Here is a 16,017-nt window from a genome sequence, read left to right as displayed (position 1 = left end):
CGGTGGGTGATGGGTATTGAGGAGGGCACCTTTTGGGATGAGCACTGGGTGTTGTATGGAAACCAATTTGACAATAAATGTCCTATATTGAAAAAAAAAAACCTTCCTGAAAACCTAAGCTTTACAGTATAATGAAGAAAAGAACATGAGGAAGGAAAAAAAAGATATTTCTATTAAAGAAGGAAAAGAGAAACAGAAAGAAAAGTGAAAGAATCACCTTGATAACCAGTTATAATTTCTTGTATTCAATACCTGACTTCTATAAACTATTTAAAATCATTAACCCCAGGCCCAGGAGTAGCATGGGAATTTAACATTAAAAAACAGGCTAGTCTATTTCCCTAACAACACAAGACTGTTGCTTGTAGTATATCATGCTTTGTATCATCCCACTTGAAAAAAAAATAAGCCTACTAGTAAAAAGTGCAATCTACATTTTATACCAGAAATACAGAACCCCCATTTACGATTCATCTTCTCAGATTAATATGCCCTTATATCACTCTCTCTTTCCAATACTGTTACATTACAGTCTCTGCTTATGCTTCCTATTCGTAGAAAATATTAAAATAGCTTCTAGGAAAAATACATTCATTTTCTGTAGTATTCTTAAGTGCTTGATACAACTACTTTCATTCTAAATGATTGGTTAGGAAATCCGGAGAGGAAGAAAATCTTTTAAACCTAAGATTAATAATGAATCCTATGAAAGCACTAGAAGTTTACATTTCAAATATATAACATCTACATAACTAATGAAAATAGTCTTTCACGTGAGAAAAATATATTATTTCTATATTTAAGGAAGATCTGTGTCATCTCCTAAAAATTAAGAAAACTAATACAAATGTCTTTCTCCCCATATACACCCAGCAAGGTCATTGCAAGTTGATTTAATTAGCCCACAAAATTCTAATAAGGAACTGGTTTCATGATGACAATTTAAACACTCTTCAACAATTTCTATCACATGGCTTCTAATTATATAGGGAGGAATCTGCTTGAAAGTCTAAATATAACTGGCCATTAAAATAGACACTTGCTAATACCCCTTGGGGCAAAAATATGACAAAGCTCATCCTAATAGAAATAATAAGAAATAGAAATCCTAATCCAAACAGCAAGTCAGATCAAGCAGTGACAAACTCCCCATGTAGCCTCCTCCTTTTTTCCTGTTATGCTTTCTTGGGGCTTTTTTGTTTGTTTGGCTTTGTGGGGGTTTTTTGTTTGTTTGTTTTTTGGCTTTTTTGTTTGTAAAAAAAACTATTTGGAGAGAATTCAATCTTTAGCCAATATTGAGTCTTCTAACATAATCAGAATTTTTAAACCATCCGACCAAGCTTGGTGACATAACTGGGTTATAGCCTTTTTAATTCATGTGAGATGGGATCAGGGACAAGGAGGAAGAAGGAAGGAATGTCAACAAGTCATCGAAACATTTCGATCTACTGCCTAAAACTACACTAAAATTGGTGGTTATTAAAGAGTTTATTGCTTTAAAAAAATAGTACAGGTTTTCCTATTATCATTTCTTTAAAATTCTATGCCTTCCTAGATAAGTGCTTCAGAATAAGCTCCCATCTAATAACCTCACTTCTAAATTTATGGAAAAGTATACAAGAAGTGTGGTCCTATTCTTTTTCATTGCTTACAAAGACAAGTGGCCAATTGTCATCCAGTGCAAATGCCCCTCTATCCCTCTTAATTTTTCTAAATGACTTTTAAAAACACATCCCATGAAAAGAAGCCACTGTCCTTTAGTAGCTACTCAAAATCATCTAATCTTTCCATTAAGCCTCTAATCTTAAAATTCAGTAGGTAGCAGTCAACCATGTTGTCACATTATGTTCCGCAATAACTATATACTTATCATTCAAGTATTAGAACCCTTCATTTTTTCTGATAATGCACTCTCTTTTTAGAAATGATCTATGCTACGACGGCATAGTCCTTGTTTTGTTCATTGTTCTCATTTTCTTGTGGACTGGTGATTTTTACTTCTGGTCTTGGTGGTCTTTGAGGGTCTAAGTCAGCCTGGAAGAAAAGAGATTGAAACAAAGATATTTATCAGCTCTTTAGTTACAAACGTCATAAAGTTCACAAGGAAAAAGAAAATTACTCAGGGGGCGCCTGGGTGGCTCAGTCGGTTGAGCGTCCCACTTCAGCTCAGGTCATGGTCTTGCAGTTTGTGAGTTTGAACCCCGCATTGGGCTCTGTGCTAACAAACAGCTCAGAACCTGGAGCCTGCTTCAGATTCTGTAACTCTCTCTCTCTCTCCCCCCAACCTTGCTCATGCTCTGCCTCTGTCTCTCAAAAATAAATAAATGTTAAAAAAAATTTTTTTAAAAAGAAAAAAATTACTCAGTATTTCATGCAATCATATAAACATTCAACAAAAAATAGTCCTCAGGTTCCTTTTGTTTTTCATTTGGTCAGTACCCAGTGGACACATCCCTCTCAATACCTTACTTGCACAAAAGCCCTTCCCGATGTGCTTTAAAAGCACAGATTCATTTCTTGTGCTGCAGGCTTTATTTTTCTCATTTTTTTTTCTTGATTTCACTTTAAGTTCTTTTCAACAGCATGTTTATACTCTTCATTTTAACATTTTCGGAGAAAAGGGGAGAAGTCCAATTGCAATACTGCCCTTGTGGCACATTAACCCAGCCCCACCCCAGATGCTCTTCTGTTAGTTTCCTACTAGAGCTCACAAATTCCTCGTGAATATGGTACCAGGTAAGACAAGAGCAGGAGAGGAAACCAAGTACAGGGACGGTGTGTCTCCAACAGCAATGGCATCTGTGCCACTGGGACTTCTTTTATGGTATTAACAATACTGCCTCGTGTACAGTCTTTCTCCCACTAGACTGAAATCCGAGGGGATGAGATTAGAGTCCGTTGGTTTTCCAACTCTGCTCTATGGACTCCTGGAGGCTCGACAGCCCCCACAGGGGCCACCAGTATGGGAGAGTAGGAAGAGCTCCAGGCCCCTTCCTCTACAGCCATGATACATGCTCTCAAAAAGAAAAAAAAAATTGCTGGGACTGTCTCTTATCTCACGTTACTATGTCATGAAGTGTCTCAAGTAGCACTCTGAATATAACACAAGCTCAATAAAAACGTCAGCTGGAGGGTGCCTGGGTGGCTCAGTCGGCTAAGCATCCAACTCTTGGTTTCGGCTCAGGTCATGGCCTCATGGTTCGTGGGTTCCAGCCCCACATGGGGCTCAGTGCTGGCAGCGTGTAGCCTGCTTGGGATTCTCTCTCTCCCTCTCTCTCTCTCTCTCTCTCTCTCTCTCTCTCCCCCCGTCCCTCCCCCACTTGCGCTGTCTCTGTCTCTCTCAAAATAAATAAACTTAAATAAATAAAAACATGTCAGCTGATTGTTGTGTATTTGACATGTGCTTCGCGATGTCTTCCTACAATCACAACACACAGTGCACCTAAGAACTCTTAGGTGGAACGAAATGTTACACAACAAACTGAATCTTTAGTCATCGCAGAAGTAAAGAATCCTTTTGAAAAAGTTAATTTTTAATATGTAATTTATAATTCATATACACCTTGTTATGCATATATTCGATATGCTTAAAACGTACCTGAACTAGCACTTTGGGGAGAAGGAAACAACACGTAACTGCCATTATAAGAGAGATGAGTCAAAAAGGATTAAATCTCTTTGTGGGGAATTGCTTTGCTTTGGCATTTGCATAGTTCTTAAAATCCCTAACTCATCACATATCAGGTACTTGTTCATTTGCAATTCCACAAATTTAGATTCACTGTCAATACATACCAGAACACCGGTACTTCAAATTATGGAAACTTGATCTTGACTGAGGCCCAGTTCTTATACAAGGCCTATTTTTTTTAATGTTTACTTACTTATTTTGAGAGAGAGAGAGAGAGAGAGAGAGAGACAGAGACAGAGACAGAGACAGAGACAGAGAGAGAGGAGGGGCAGAGGAGAGGGAGAGAGAGAATCCCAAGCAGGCTCCACACCGTCAGCATGGAGCCCAATGTGAGACTCAAACTCACAAACTGTGAGATCATGACCTGAGCTGAAATCCAAGAGTCAGGCATTTAGCCAACTGAGCCACCCAGGCGCCCTAAAAGGCCTATTTTTAAAAGTTAAATTTATAGAATGGAAGCACAGGTAATCCATTCATTTTTTTTTTAATTTTTTTAAATGTTTATTTTTGAGATAGAGACAGAGTGTGAGTGGGGGAGGGACAGAGAGAGAGGGAGACACAGGATCCGAAGCAGGCTCCAGGCTCTGAGCCATCAGCAGAGAGCCCGATGTAGGGCTCAAACCCACAAACCGTGAGATCATGACCTGAGCCAAAGTCGGACACTTAACTGACTGAGCCACCCAGGTGCCCCTATCCACTCATTTCTGTCAAATCTATGTAGGTTATAACATTGAATGGAAAGCTAGAGCCCTGGAAAAGTGCAGAGTTGGATCTTACTATCTAGGTCTCACACACGATTTACACTTTGATTTCACGCTACGAACTTTCAGCAAAGGCAACTACAACGAAGAGCTTCACGAAGCCTACTATTATAGCTGCCGTATAAACGAGGACGCTGTTCTTTCTCTACATTATCATGCTTTCCATAGGATGCCCTCAGATAAACCATCCTGCTCCCCCTGGAGAACGCGTGCACACACATGTGTGTGTGTTCGTTCCTTGGGAAGTTCATTTCATTTCCTTATTGAGGGAAAGGAAATCATGTAATTGAATTCTTCTTTGAATGTCAGCTACAAACAACTACAGGACACAAATTTTAGCTAAATTTTAGTAACTCTGTAGAACTGCGGATGGGGGGGTTTCTTCCTGACAACCACTGGGATTCTCTCATCTTGAGGAAAGATGAAACGGGGAACACACTGAATGTTTTCATTTAGATTAAGTTGACAATGTTTTTTGTAGACGCCAGACAACAGATCCCAGTTAACTCTGTCCTGGTTACTGAAACCTGACCTGCATTTTACCATGACTAAATTCTATCCCCCCCCCCCCCAGTGAAATAAAACAGATGAGTGAAAATACTAAATCATCAAGAAAAGCCCACTCATCATATGGGGCATCAGGAATAAAGAGAGGGGGTTATAGCTGGAGGGAGGCGGGCCCTGATAAGAAGGACAGACAGGAAGGAAGGGCACAAGCAGGTACTGAGCCTGCTGTGGGGTTCATCCTTCCTCTTATATGAGGACATTGAACTTTAGCCTGTTTATTAGGCTCTAATTTAACCATCCATCCTCTGGTAGAATGCCAGCACTTGAGACTATCCTCCTGCAGGGGCAGTGGGGTGAACACAGGCGGGGAAAGAAGGCCTTACCACATGTTTCCTTACCCTCTCTGTATAATAAATAGAACTATACATTATTAAGTGCCTGGTGCATGGAACACTTAATTCAATTAATCCATTTAATGTGGAGTAAACAAGCTAAACTTTAACATCCCTGGAGAGCAAAGACGTCACCCATGACAGAGGTGATGTTCTTTCTTTCATGCCTAGGTTTTATAACCTTGATGTTCATTTCTTCCTTCCCCAGTCTTAACTTGTTTGCATTTGTTTATATGTGTTATATACATTCTCAGGAGCCTCTGCAAACTTTGGAGAATGAGATAATGGATGGGTGGATGGATGGATGAGTGGATGAGTGACTGGATGGGTGGGTGGCTGGGTAGATGAGTGGCTGGCTGGGTGGATGGGTGGGTGGTTGGATGGATAGGTGGGTGAGTGGATGGATGGATGGATGAGTGGATGGATGGATGGATGGATGGATGGATGGATGGATGGACAGGGGGATGGGTAGATGGATGAACAGATGGATGGATGGATGAATGGCTGACTGGGTGGATGGATGAATGGGTTTGTGGATGGGTTTGTGGATGGATGGATGGATGGATGGATGGATGGATGGATGGCTGACTGGGTGGATGGATGGATGGATGGATTGGTGGATGACAGAAGAGATGCACGGATTCTCTGGGAATGGTTCATCTGGTGGGTGACATATTTGTTAACTGACTGAAATAATACAGTCAAGTAAATGGTATTGGGTCATTCCCTGCTCAACAATAAGTGTTTTGATGCAAGTCTCAAGTGCTTGAATAATTCCCTAAGTGCGTGAGCAGGTGTACCAAACACACATTCACGCGTGAACACAAGTGAGCAAAAGCAATAGAAATACCTCATCCTGTCCACTGCCAGCTCCTTCAGACTTTACTTCTTCGTCCACTGTGTCCTGAAGCTCCGTGTTAACCTGATCCAGCTCCTCGCCATTTTCTTCATCGGTGCCTCCATTATTGCGAGTGGGACCCGCCTGCCCCTCGCCGGGATCGGGGACCTCCTCGACTTCCTCGGGGGCGTCTGCAGCCTCCCCACCTCCTCCCTCTTCAACTTGGCCATTCACTCCCGAAAAATCTTCTTTCTGCTCTGCTTCCTTGTTGGCTTTCTCTCCATCTTCTTCCTCACCTACTATTTCTGCTGGCCTCTGGTGGATCAGAACGAGTGACAGGTAAGAGAAGTGTGACAGAGATTTTCCACTGCACAGTATAATGCCGTAGTAATTATTCTGCTACCGTCAAGTGAAACATCCTTTACTTAGCACACAGTGTGCTAACCCTTACTGAGTACCTACTGAATGTGACCCTTCCCAAGGACTTCCTCACTTACTCCTCACAACAATTATTATTCCCTTTTTACAGGTGAGGAAATGAAGGTATAAAGAGACCAAATGTGTAGCCCAAGATCCCGCTGTGTATCAGTGGTAGAGCCCGAACTGGAACGAAGCATGTAACTCCAGAACCAGTGCTCTGAAGGCCCGTGGCAGAGAGGAAGCCAGGCTGCAGGGCCCTTGGCCGATATCTAGCAGAGCCTGGCCGATATCCAGAGTCTTTGTGGAGAAATCATCATCCTCATGGCTACTGCCAGGTGTGTAGTTACATCTCCAAAGGCTAAAAGAGAGCAATGGTGGTGGCACCAGAACGGGAGCCCAGGCTTTCTAACACCAGCTGTGGACCACTTTCCGCACAACGCCTGGGCGCTGACGGCCTATCTCTAAATACAAAAACAGTCACACAGATCCAAGGTCAGAATGTATGTCCTTTCTGTAAAAATAGTAAGTGCTCAAGAATGTATAAGCTCAAATGAAGCATTTTACTGTTATTTTGGTACACGCAAATCTGCTTCAAAAGACAGCAGGGGGCCAACAACCAGAGCTAAGACCCTGGAGAAAGACCCAGGTTCAAGCCCTGGCCAGGCACTTACCGTTACCTAACTTCTGTGAGCGCCAGAACCCCCACTGGTAAAATGCGAGCGTAATAAAACCTCCATGGGGAGTCAATGAGAGAAGTTACATGCAGTGCCTACCACATCCACCGCATCACATGCCAAGGAAACATTAGGGTCTCTTTGTTTGCATGATGCGTTCTGTCCTGGAACACTCCTATTTCTTCACTGTCTCCAATAAAATAATAGCTTGTTGTTCGGTTTTGTTTTTAAGTATAGACAGGATTTGTTCCAAGTTAGGACCCTAGACCTGTCTCTTTCTGGCTGATACCGGACAGGTCGTGTAGTCCTTCAACAGCTATAATAATATGCAGGTTTGAGGGGCACCTGGGTGGTTCTGTCAGTTAAGCTCAGGTCATGATTTCGGCTCAGGTCGTGACCTCATGGTTCGTGAGATCAAGCCCTGCATTGGGCTCTGTGCTGACAGTGCAGAACCTACTTGAGGATTCTCCCTGTCCCTCTCTCTCTCTCTGCCCCTCCCTGCCTCTCAAAATAAATAAATAAATAAACTTTTAAAAAAATAAAATGAGGGTTTGAGTTGCTATCAACCCTGATTCTCTCCCCCCACCTTCCAGCTCTGGAAAACCATTCTCAAACCGCCCAAATGCTCGTTACAAGGTCTCGACGGTCTTCTTGCACAAGTTAACGTAACGCTCTCCATTTCTAAAGTAAAGAAGAGATACAGAACAGAGTGGGCTGAAAGTTCAGGGCAAAACTCCACACGCTGTTTTCAAGAGGAAAGAGTTGGAACTGTGAAGTCATAACAACCTGGTCAATCGAGTCTCCGAAAGATGCACTTCAAAAAAAATGAAGGAAAAAAATTAGTTGTTCTTAAGATATCCCCATAACCATGGTGTTCGTCATCACGCAGCTTAAATTACAGTATAGTGAGGCTGTGCCTCTCCTATTTCCATGCAGATGCTTAAAGTCAAACAGCATGCGGCCCCACGATCCTTGAGCTGCTGTCTGGGGTGAGGCTCTCGGGAAGGCCAAGAGCTGGGCAGAAAGGGAACAAAACATGGTGAATCTGCCAGTGGTGCTAAGAGGCACGACAGACACTTATGTAATGGAGACTAAAGGAAGGATGGTGAGAAAAATCTCCCGTCTCTGCACAGGAACACACACAGCAAAGCCCCGGGCAAGCGATGAGCAGAGGGAGGGTCCAGTCAACGAGAGGGTGGGCTCTGTCATCACGAAAGCAGAAGAAGGGGAATGTCCCGGGCCAAAGGTGGCACGTCCGCGTCCCTGAAGAGCAAGGGCTTCATGGTGGCCTCCTCAGCAGAACACCAGGATGGAGGGGGGACTCTGGGCAAAAAGAACCAGAACAAGGGGCCAATTCAGAGAAGCACTGTGGGTGGCTTCCCCCTTATTCCCCCTCACACATCACAAGAGACCAAGAAAAGGCCAAGGGGTCTGGAGCACAGAGAGCAAGCTCCCTTCTTAGTGACTCTGAAGGACACGAGTGGTACACGCCGTGCGACCCTACAAGACATCTGGAGGAGGGCTCTGTCACCATGACGCGCGTGAGTGGACCCGGAGCGCCCCCCCTGGGCTGAGCAGTGCTCTAGACTCTGGGCATTCAGAGACAAATACGACAGACAAATCCTCTGCAATCAAGGAGCTCAGAGCAGTGTGGGAACAGGTGGCATTAGCGCGTCAGGACAGGGACCTTTCAAGCTAGGTGTGGCGGCCTCTGGTCGCTGTGGCTGAAATCCCACGTGAACGCCGTTCACAGATGCGGTTCGTACATGGAGCACTGTCTCCCGTGAGTGCCAAAGGTCACGCTCTGGGCTTATCTGTTCATCCTTCCATGAAACCCTCGTAACAGCTCTGCGGGGTCCACTGCTTATTCCCCGTTACACGCGGAAGGAGAACTAGGCACCACTCAACGCCTTTCGCATCTGCATCGCACAGGCGGGAGACAGGTAGGGCCAGGACTTGAACCCAAGGCAATAGCCTGCCCCAGAGTCCCGGTTTCCTTCCTTAGAGAGATAACTCGATAATCCGTTGTCTCACCTGGTCACTAAGGCAAGCACTCTCAAGTGCACTTTCAAGGACCAGAGGGCAGGACGCTACAAGGCAAAACTGCTTTTAGTGTCTAAGTAATTACTGACCTGAAAGCACAAACATTTCTGGATTTCTGTTAAAGACTTTTGCTGTGATCTAGGGAGGGAACATGATAAAGACTTTTAGGCAGAGTCCTCAAAGCCATTACATAAACAAGAAGCCAGAAACACAACCCGCATAGGCTGCCGGCAGAAACAGACTGCTTTTTCAATTATTTCTGAGAATTGGGTAATTGCATTTCACCCTCCTAGAAACTGTCAGTGTACCTGAACGTGCCCAATTCAGAGCAATGGTTCTGGTTTTAAAGGGAAGTGATACTGATTTTTTTTAATAAAAAAATATTTAATAATAGTAACAGAAAAAAACCTCAAAATTTACTGTGATCGTGTAGGAATCCGGACCTGTCCCTGGTCTCTGTGGGAATATATTCCAAGAGCTTGATAAAGTCTGTTGAGGTGACTGACTTCTGTGTAAATGGGAAAAGTCTGTTTTCCTCTCCTGAAATTGGGATTTATAACCTAAATGTTGCAAAACGAGTGGGAGTTGGCTTTCAGTTTTTAGTTCTGTGTTTCTCATCTTATCCTTTTTCTTCACTCCCAACTCCCAAACACATTCACACTTTTCCTTCCCTTTGATACAAGCGGACGGGACAGACTCCAACCTCTCTACAAAGGAAGAGATGCCCAGCCCTGAACTGAGGCCCTGGTCTCCCCTCCCCACCATCAGCATCACCACTCACTCACACTATTACGCTTCCGTCCCGTTATTTCTATTAGACTTCCCCAACATGGCTGTTTTACAGTCATCGCATGAAGCCGCAACCGGTTAGCTCAACCTTTCGAAATGCAAAAGATTAAGGCGCAATACCATACCAATTTGATCAATTTAAATAAGACAGCAGCATGAGTTAAAAGGTTTATAATCCTTTAAATATCCTGAGTGTAGAACACAATTTATTATTACTACAACACTACAATTCAGCAACCCCCCCCAAAAAAAATCCGCCGTGACAGATCTGTAATGAATAAATGAAAAGCAGTGTGCTTTTTGGTGTAATCTCCTTTGAAGCAGGCATTAAATTATTAAAGATGTTTCCAGTGCACACATCAATCAAATCATCCCCAGAAGGAACACTTCGTTTCACACCCATACACACACACACACACACACACACACACACACACACACAGACGCGTGCGCACACATAAAATCTATACCATGGTAAGGGCCTGCAGAGAAACAAAAGAACACCCCTTCCACAAGAGGGAGGGGGTTCGCAGTGAGAGCGGTCCTTCCAGGACAGGACAGCCAGGAAGAGAAAAGCAAGGTCAGCAAGATGCACCTTTCCTCAATCCTTTCCGTCCTCCTGCACAGAGACACTCTCCAGGACGACTCTGGTTCCCCACACACAACCCTGACCCGGCGTGCGGCCCTAGCCGTGGGCGCCCACAAAGGAGAGTTGACTCAGCAGAATGCGGTTCTTAGGAGGTCTTGGGATGCCGTCTCACAGCTAGGACGGCACTCCCCTGGGGGGCAGGCTGCTCTACGCACAGCCAGACACAGAAAGTCACATGGTAGGGCTTCATTTCCACAAAACGCTCACAGGCCTGACTACAAAGACAGGAAGCGGGTTCGTGCTTGCCCGGCTTGGGGAGAAGAGAAAATGGGGGAGAGTGTTTAGCAGGCACGAGGTTCCCTTTTGGGGGGATAGGAGACGCCCTGGAACTAGACAGAGGGGACTGTGGCACAACTGCGAGTGTTCTGAAGGCCAAAGAGCTGTGTATCTAAGAACAGTTAACGCCGGGCACCTGGGCGGCTCAGTTGGTTAAGCGTCCGGCTCGATTTCGGCTCAGGTCATGATTTCACCATTCATGAATTCGAGCCCTGAGTCAGGCTCTGCGCTGACAATATGGAGCCTACTTGAGATTCTCTCTCCCTCTCTCTCTGCCCCTCCTGCCCCTCCTCTCAAAATAAACAAACTTAAGAAAACAATGGTTAATGGTTAATTTTATGTTATGAGAAACTTGCTTCGCTTTTTAAGGAAACTATATGCCCCAACTCCTGACCACCAGGTAGAGCTATGTGGCCACCTCTGTGTGTCTGCTAAGATGTCCCCAGAATGTGCCACCTAAGGAACCAACCTCTGCTTTACTCTGTAACTGCACTCTGGGCAGACACCTCCCTGTCTCAGGTATAAAAAGCTTCCCTTCACAGAACATTCGGGGATGCCTGGTAGGTCCTCATTGGCGGTGTTAAATGAATAACAAGGCTGAATGAAGAAACTAACAAACACATCTGAGACCAGCAGCTTACTTAGAATTAAAATATAGAAAGTACTAGAAAAATATCCCTACTCCCCCGACACCCAACAAAAAAAAAGTCTTTGGAACTATTTAATTTCTTCAAACTCCCCAAGTTGCTCTCAGCCTCTGCCCACTTGGCTGGACCTGCCTGACTGCGGGCTACGCGGCCCCTGTCACGGCTAGCCAGACACCGGCATGAGGTCACTGAGCATGGCCGTCAGGTGCCACCCCCACCTCAAAGAGCCGGACAAAGACCCTGATAATGTTAACAACTCAGATACAGAGAGGTAGACACAGCAGCCAAAGCGAGGGGCTGGGGAGTGTGGGGAGGACGGAGCAGCAATCCCAAAGGAAGAAGTAAGACAAAGAAACAGCAATTCAACTTGAGAGACAGAAGGAAGGAGGAAGGGAAACAGGAAGGGGAAAGGTCCTTTTCCCCCAGGTCCAATCACAGGGTCCCTCCTGCAGAGAAGGAAGCAGAACTCCTGTGCATGACCCCTCACCACTCCACCGGGCAGGAGCCCATGCTCAGGTGATCCCCAGAGACCATGTCCGTACCTGAGAAAGATCACAGGGGGTTCCTGCATGAGGTCTACGACTGCTGATGTTTTCTGCAATGCTGGCATCACCCGGCAACGTGAAATACACACTGTGAGGGGTGAGGCAGCTGTGACCGCTGCTTCAGGCCAGCAAATTCACCTCACCTCGCCTGAGCCCCCTCTGGAATCCGAGGACGATCGCAGCGACCTCACAGGGCTGTGGTAAGGAGGAAACAGGATCGTGCACGTAAAAGACCATTGCAAACTTAACAAACTATCTGTATGTTTATTAGTGTTATCCCTCCACTTTTCTGGCCATTGAATGGAGGGAGTTGGGAGGTTGTCCGATGAAACAGTAAAGTAAAGGGTCTGCAACTAACGGAAGTGAGTTCGGGTGGGCCCCTCAGGACCGTCTCCCTTCTAAACCTCCGGGGAAGGAAAACAAACAAAACATCAGATCGAGACGCTTAGCGACGGTCTTGCCCTTCTCGGTTAGTGCAGTTAAAAGGCAGGCTGATGTGTGCACGTCTGGTCCAGTGAGACTGTCAGGTGTGATTTCCACAAAAAAAGTGATCCCTGCTCTTAGTTACGGCTGGTTAGTCTTTGCTTCAGAGTCCCCTGCCTGCATTTCTCGCAACTAGTTTGCCACCCAGTAGCTCTGTTTCTCAACTGCCGGCCACTCTCTAAAGTCACGCAGACGTGCCCAGCAAGAGGTACCAAGACCCAAAGCTGACCTGCATGAATTAGTATGTACATGCGGGTCGCGTACTTCGCTGTGGGGTGGAGGGCAGGCCGGCAGGAGCCAGTTATGGGGACAAAAATGACAGGCAGGCAGGCAGTAGCATCTCGGGCTTCCCAGAGCACTTTCACAAATAGGTTCTCATTGCATCTCCCAAGCAGCAGGCAGGCAGGGTGGGAAACTGAGCCTGAGAAAAAGCCAAGCATCTTGCCAAGGGTTACATGACCAGTGGGTGGTACCTTTCATTTGCACTGAAAAAAAACAAAAAATGGACAAAGATTCCAGTTGAGGGACACGGCTCCCAGTAGTTTATAAACTGGTCACCGTGGTAACCAGGCACCTGCTCAGCCCCACCCTTACAGTGTGACAAACAAACTGAAAGACAGAGGGACTGGCTGGCTGAGTGGGCTCCATGTCTCTCCTCAGCTCCAGGCATCTATCTTACAGACACAAGACTTCAAAAGCTGTGTTCCCTGTATATTATCCCTTTGATCTATTAGGCAGCATCAGGCCAGAGACAAACCCCATTTTCCCACTGTTTTGAGCTGAACTGTATCACCTCAAAATTTACATGTGATGGGGCGCCTGGGTGGCTCAGTCAGTTAAGCGTCTGACTCTTGACTTGGGCTCAGGTCATGATCTCATGGTTCCTGAGTTCGAGCCCCACATTGGGCTCTGTGCTGATGGCATGGAGCCTGCTTGGGATTCTCTCTCTCTCTCTCTCTCTCTCTCTCTCTCTTTCTCTCTCTCAGCGCCTCCCTCACTTGTGCTTACTCTCTAAATAAATAAATAAACTTTAAAATTTTTTTACATGTTAAGGTCCTAACCCCCATTACCTTAGAATGTTACTATTTGGAGATGGGGCTTTGGAAGAAGTAATTAAGACAAAATGAAGCCCACAGGGTGGGTTGTAATCCAACATGACTGACATCCTTATAAGATATTGGGACACTTATATTAGATCTAAGTGTCCAACTTCAGCTCAGGTCATGATGTCACAGTTCATGAGGTTTGAGCCCCGTGTCGGGCTCTGTGCTGACAGCTCAGAGCCTGGAATCTGCTTCAGATTCTGTGTCTCCCCCACTCTCTGCCCCTCCCCTGCTCACCCTCGCTCTCTCTCAAAAATAAACATTGAAAAAAAAGAAGAGATTAGGACACAGACATGCACAGAGTCAAGACTACGTGAAGACACGGGGAGGAGACGTCCATCTACAAGCTAGATAAACTGTACAAAACACGGCATTGCAAAGGCGATACATGAGGAAGATACTTTTACCTAAAGAGAGAGAGCTCAGAAAATACCAACCTGCCGACACACTGATGGCAGACTTCTAGCCTCCAGAACCATCCACTGTTGAAGCCACCCAGTCAGTGGTACTTTGTGATGGCAGCTGAGACCACTACACTCAGCAAGTACCTCCTGACCTCCCTGCTGCTCCCTCCCCAGCCCACGTACATCCACGTTCAGATTCATACTCTTCCTTCATTCTCCCTCTCCCTTCCCCTGTTTCCTTAAAAAGCCCATTAGCACACCTTCCCATTAGACCCGCCTTCTCTCCAAGCCTTCCTGGCTCCCTCAGGCAGCCAGCATACCCTACCTGTGCCCTCATGGGGCTGGGACGGATCAAATGCATCAGTACACTCTGCCATGGTAAGTGTGAGATGTGTGAAATGAAAACAGTGGACAGGAGCTGCTATCAAGCAGATGCCTCCGACAATATTTGGAACGAGTATGGAATAATGGGGAAATATCCGCTGTGGCTCTACAGAGGCCGTCTGGAAGTTTCTAGAAGCAAGAGCTCTTTCTTATTCATCTTTGTGTCCATCACCACATTTGCCATGGTATTATATGTCCACTGTCTTGACCTAAACACAAACGTGCCTCCCACAGGTAAAAGCCGGCACAGTATGTCCCTTTGGGAAGGCAGAGATGATGGTAACACGGCTCACATTTACTGAGCCTTGTCTAGATACCTGGTCACAATATAGTCACAAATGCACCACTTCAGAAAGGCACTCTAATTGTAAATACTACCTTGAAATAATGCCCCTTTAAAGGAAAATAGTATTTTTATTGTAAAAAATACCAGTGTAAAAAATACCCATTTTACTGAAAGTTGGGAGAATATCTGGGGCGCCTGGGTGGCTCAGTCAGTTGAGCATCTGACTTCACCTCAGGTCATGATCTCACAGTTTGTGGGTTCAAGCCCCACATCGGGCTCTGTGCTGACAGCTCAGGGCCTGGAGCCTGCTTCCGATTCTATGTCTTCCTCTCTCTCTGCTCCTCTCCCGCTCACACTCTGCGTCTCTCTCAAAAATAAATAAACGTTAAAAAAACTTTTTAGAAATTAAAAAAGAGAAAGTTGGGAGAATACAGGATTGACTGTTGACAGAATGATGGTTAGCCATAAAGATAATTCTACAAGGTTTATTCTAATTACATCACCCTGCCATCCTTTATGAGAGTCACATTATAAAAAGGAAACACAGCACTACAAAGGCAATAAATCAGAAAGCTACTATTACCTATGCTTAAAGTCTTCTCCCTTAAAATTTACCTCAAATTTTACACAAATTGTGACTAAAGTTTCAAGAGAACCCGTTTTCTGGTAGCAATGGTTTCTCCAGAGTTCATTCATCCTAAAATCTCAGGACTAGCTCATGCCTGCGAGTAGCTGCGGAATCCTTTATCCTGTATAAAGTACAGTTCCTATGTTTCAGCAGAGTCACGAAAGGATTATACCCTCTCCGTGATACTCACTAAACCGATGTACATGATGGTTCAGGGATCACAGAAGTCATCCAAATGACTCCAGCCCCTCAGCCTCTCTGACATCAAGAACATCCTCAGCGCAGCTAGAATAATAGACATGTTGACATATATGCACAATTACACAATAGGTACCCTCACACACAGAAATTTTTATTAAAAAGCCGAGATCTCTTACCTTTCAAAAAGCACATTATTTACCGTAAGCAACGGCTCTTAACATTTATTAGAAAAGTCCCACTAGAAAAGTTCTGTGTTTCTCCTTAATAGGACACCAGTGTTGGTACTCCTAGTGCCT

The 16,017-nt window shown here is 45.1% G+C and overlaps 1 protein-coding gene across 1 annotated transcript in view; it reads right to left on the bottom strand.

The window, feature by feature from the left end:
* Positions 1 to 424: 424 nt before the first annotated feature.
* Positions 425 to 16,017, bottom strand: part of DCDC2 (doublecortin domain containing 2) — a 166,640-nt gene continuing 151,047 nt past the window's right edge. The window contains exons 10-11 of the mRNA XM_040460340.1: positions 6,202 to 6,504; positions 425 to 2,034 (exon numbers count right to left, since the gene is read on the bottom strand). Of these exons, the coding sequence (XP_040316274.1) occupies positions 1,930 to 2,034; positions 6,202 to 6,504 (408 nt within the window). The 3' untranslated portion in view covers positions 425 to 1,929. The remainder of the gene's footprint in view (positions 2,035 to 6,201; positions 6,505 to 16,017) is intronic.

The sequence above is a fragment of the Herpailurus yagouaroundi genome, unplaced genomic scaffold, assembly GCF_014898765.1.
Source record: "Herpailurus yagouaroundi ecotype Mexico unplaced genomic scaffold, PumYag 250, whole genome shotgun sequence".
Lineage (NCBI taxonomy): Eukaryota > Metazoa > Chordata > Mammalia > Carnivora > Felidae > Herpailurus > Herpailurus yagouaroundi.
Note: the sequence above shows the minus strand (reverse complement) of the source record. Positions and strands in the feature narration are given on the sequence as shown.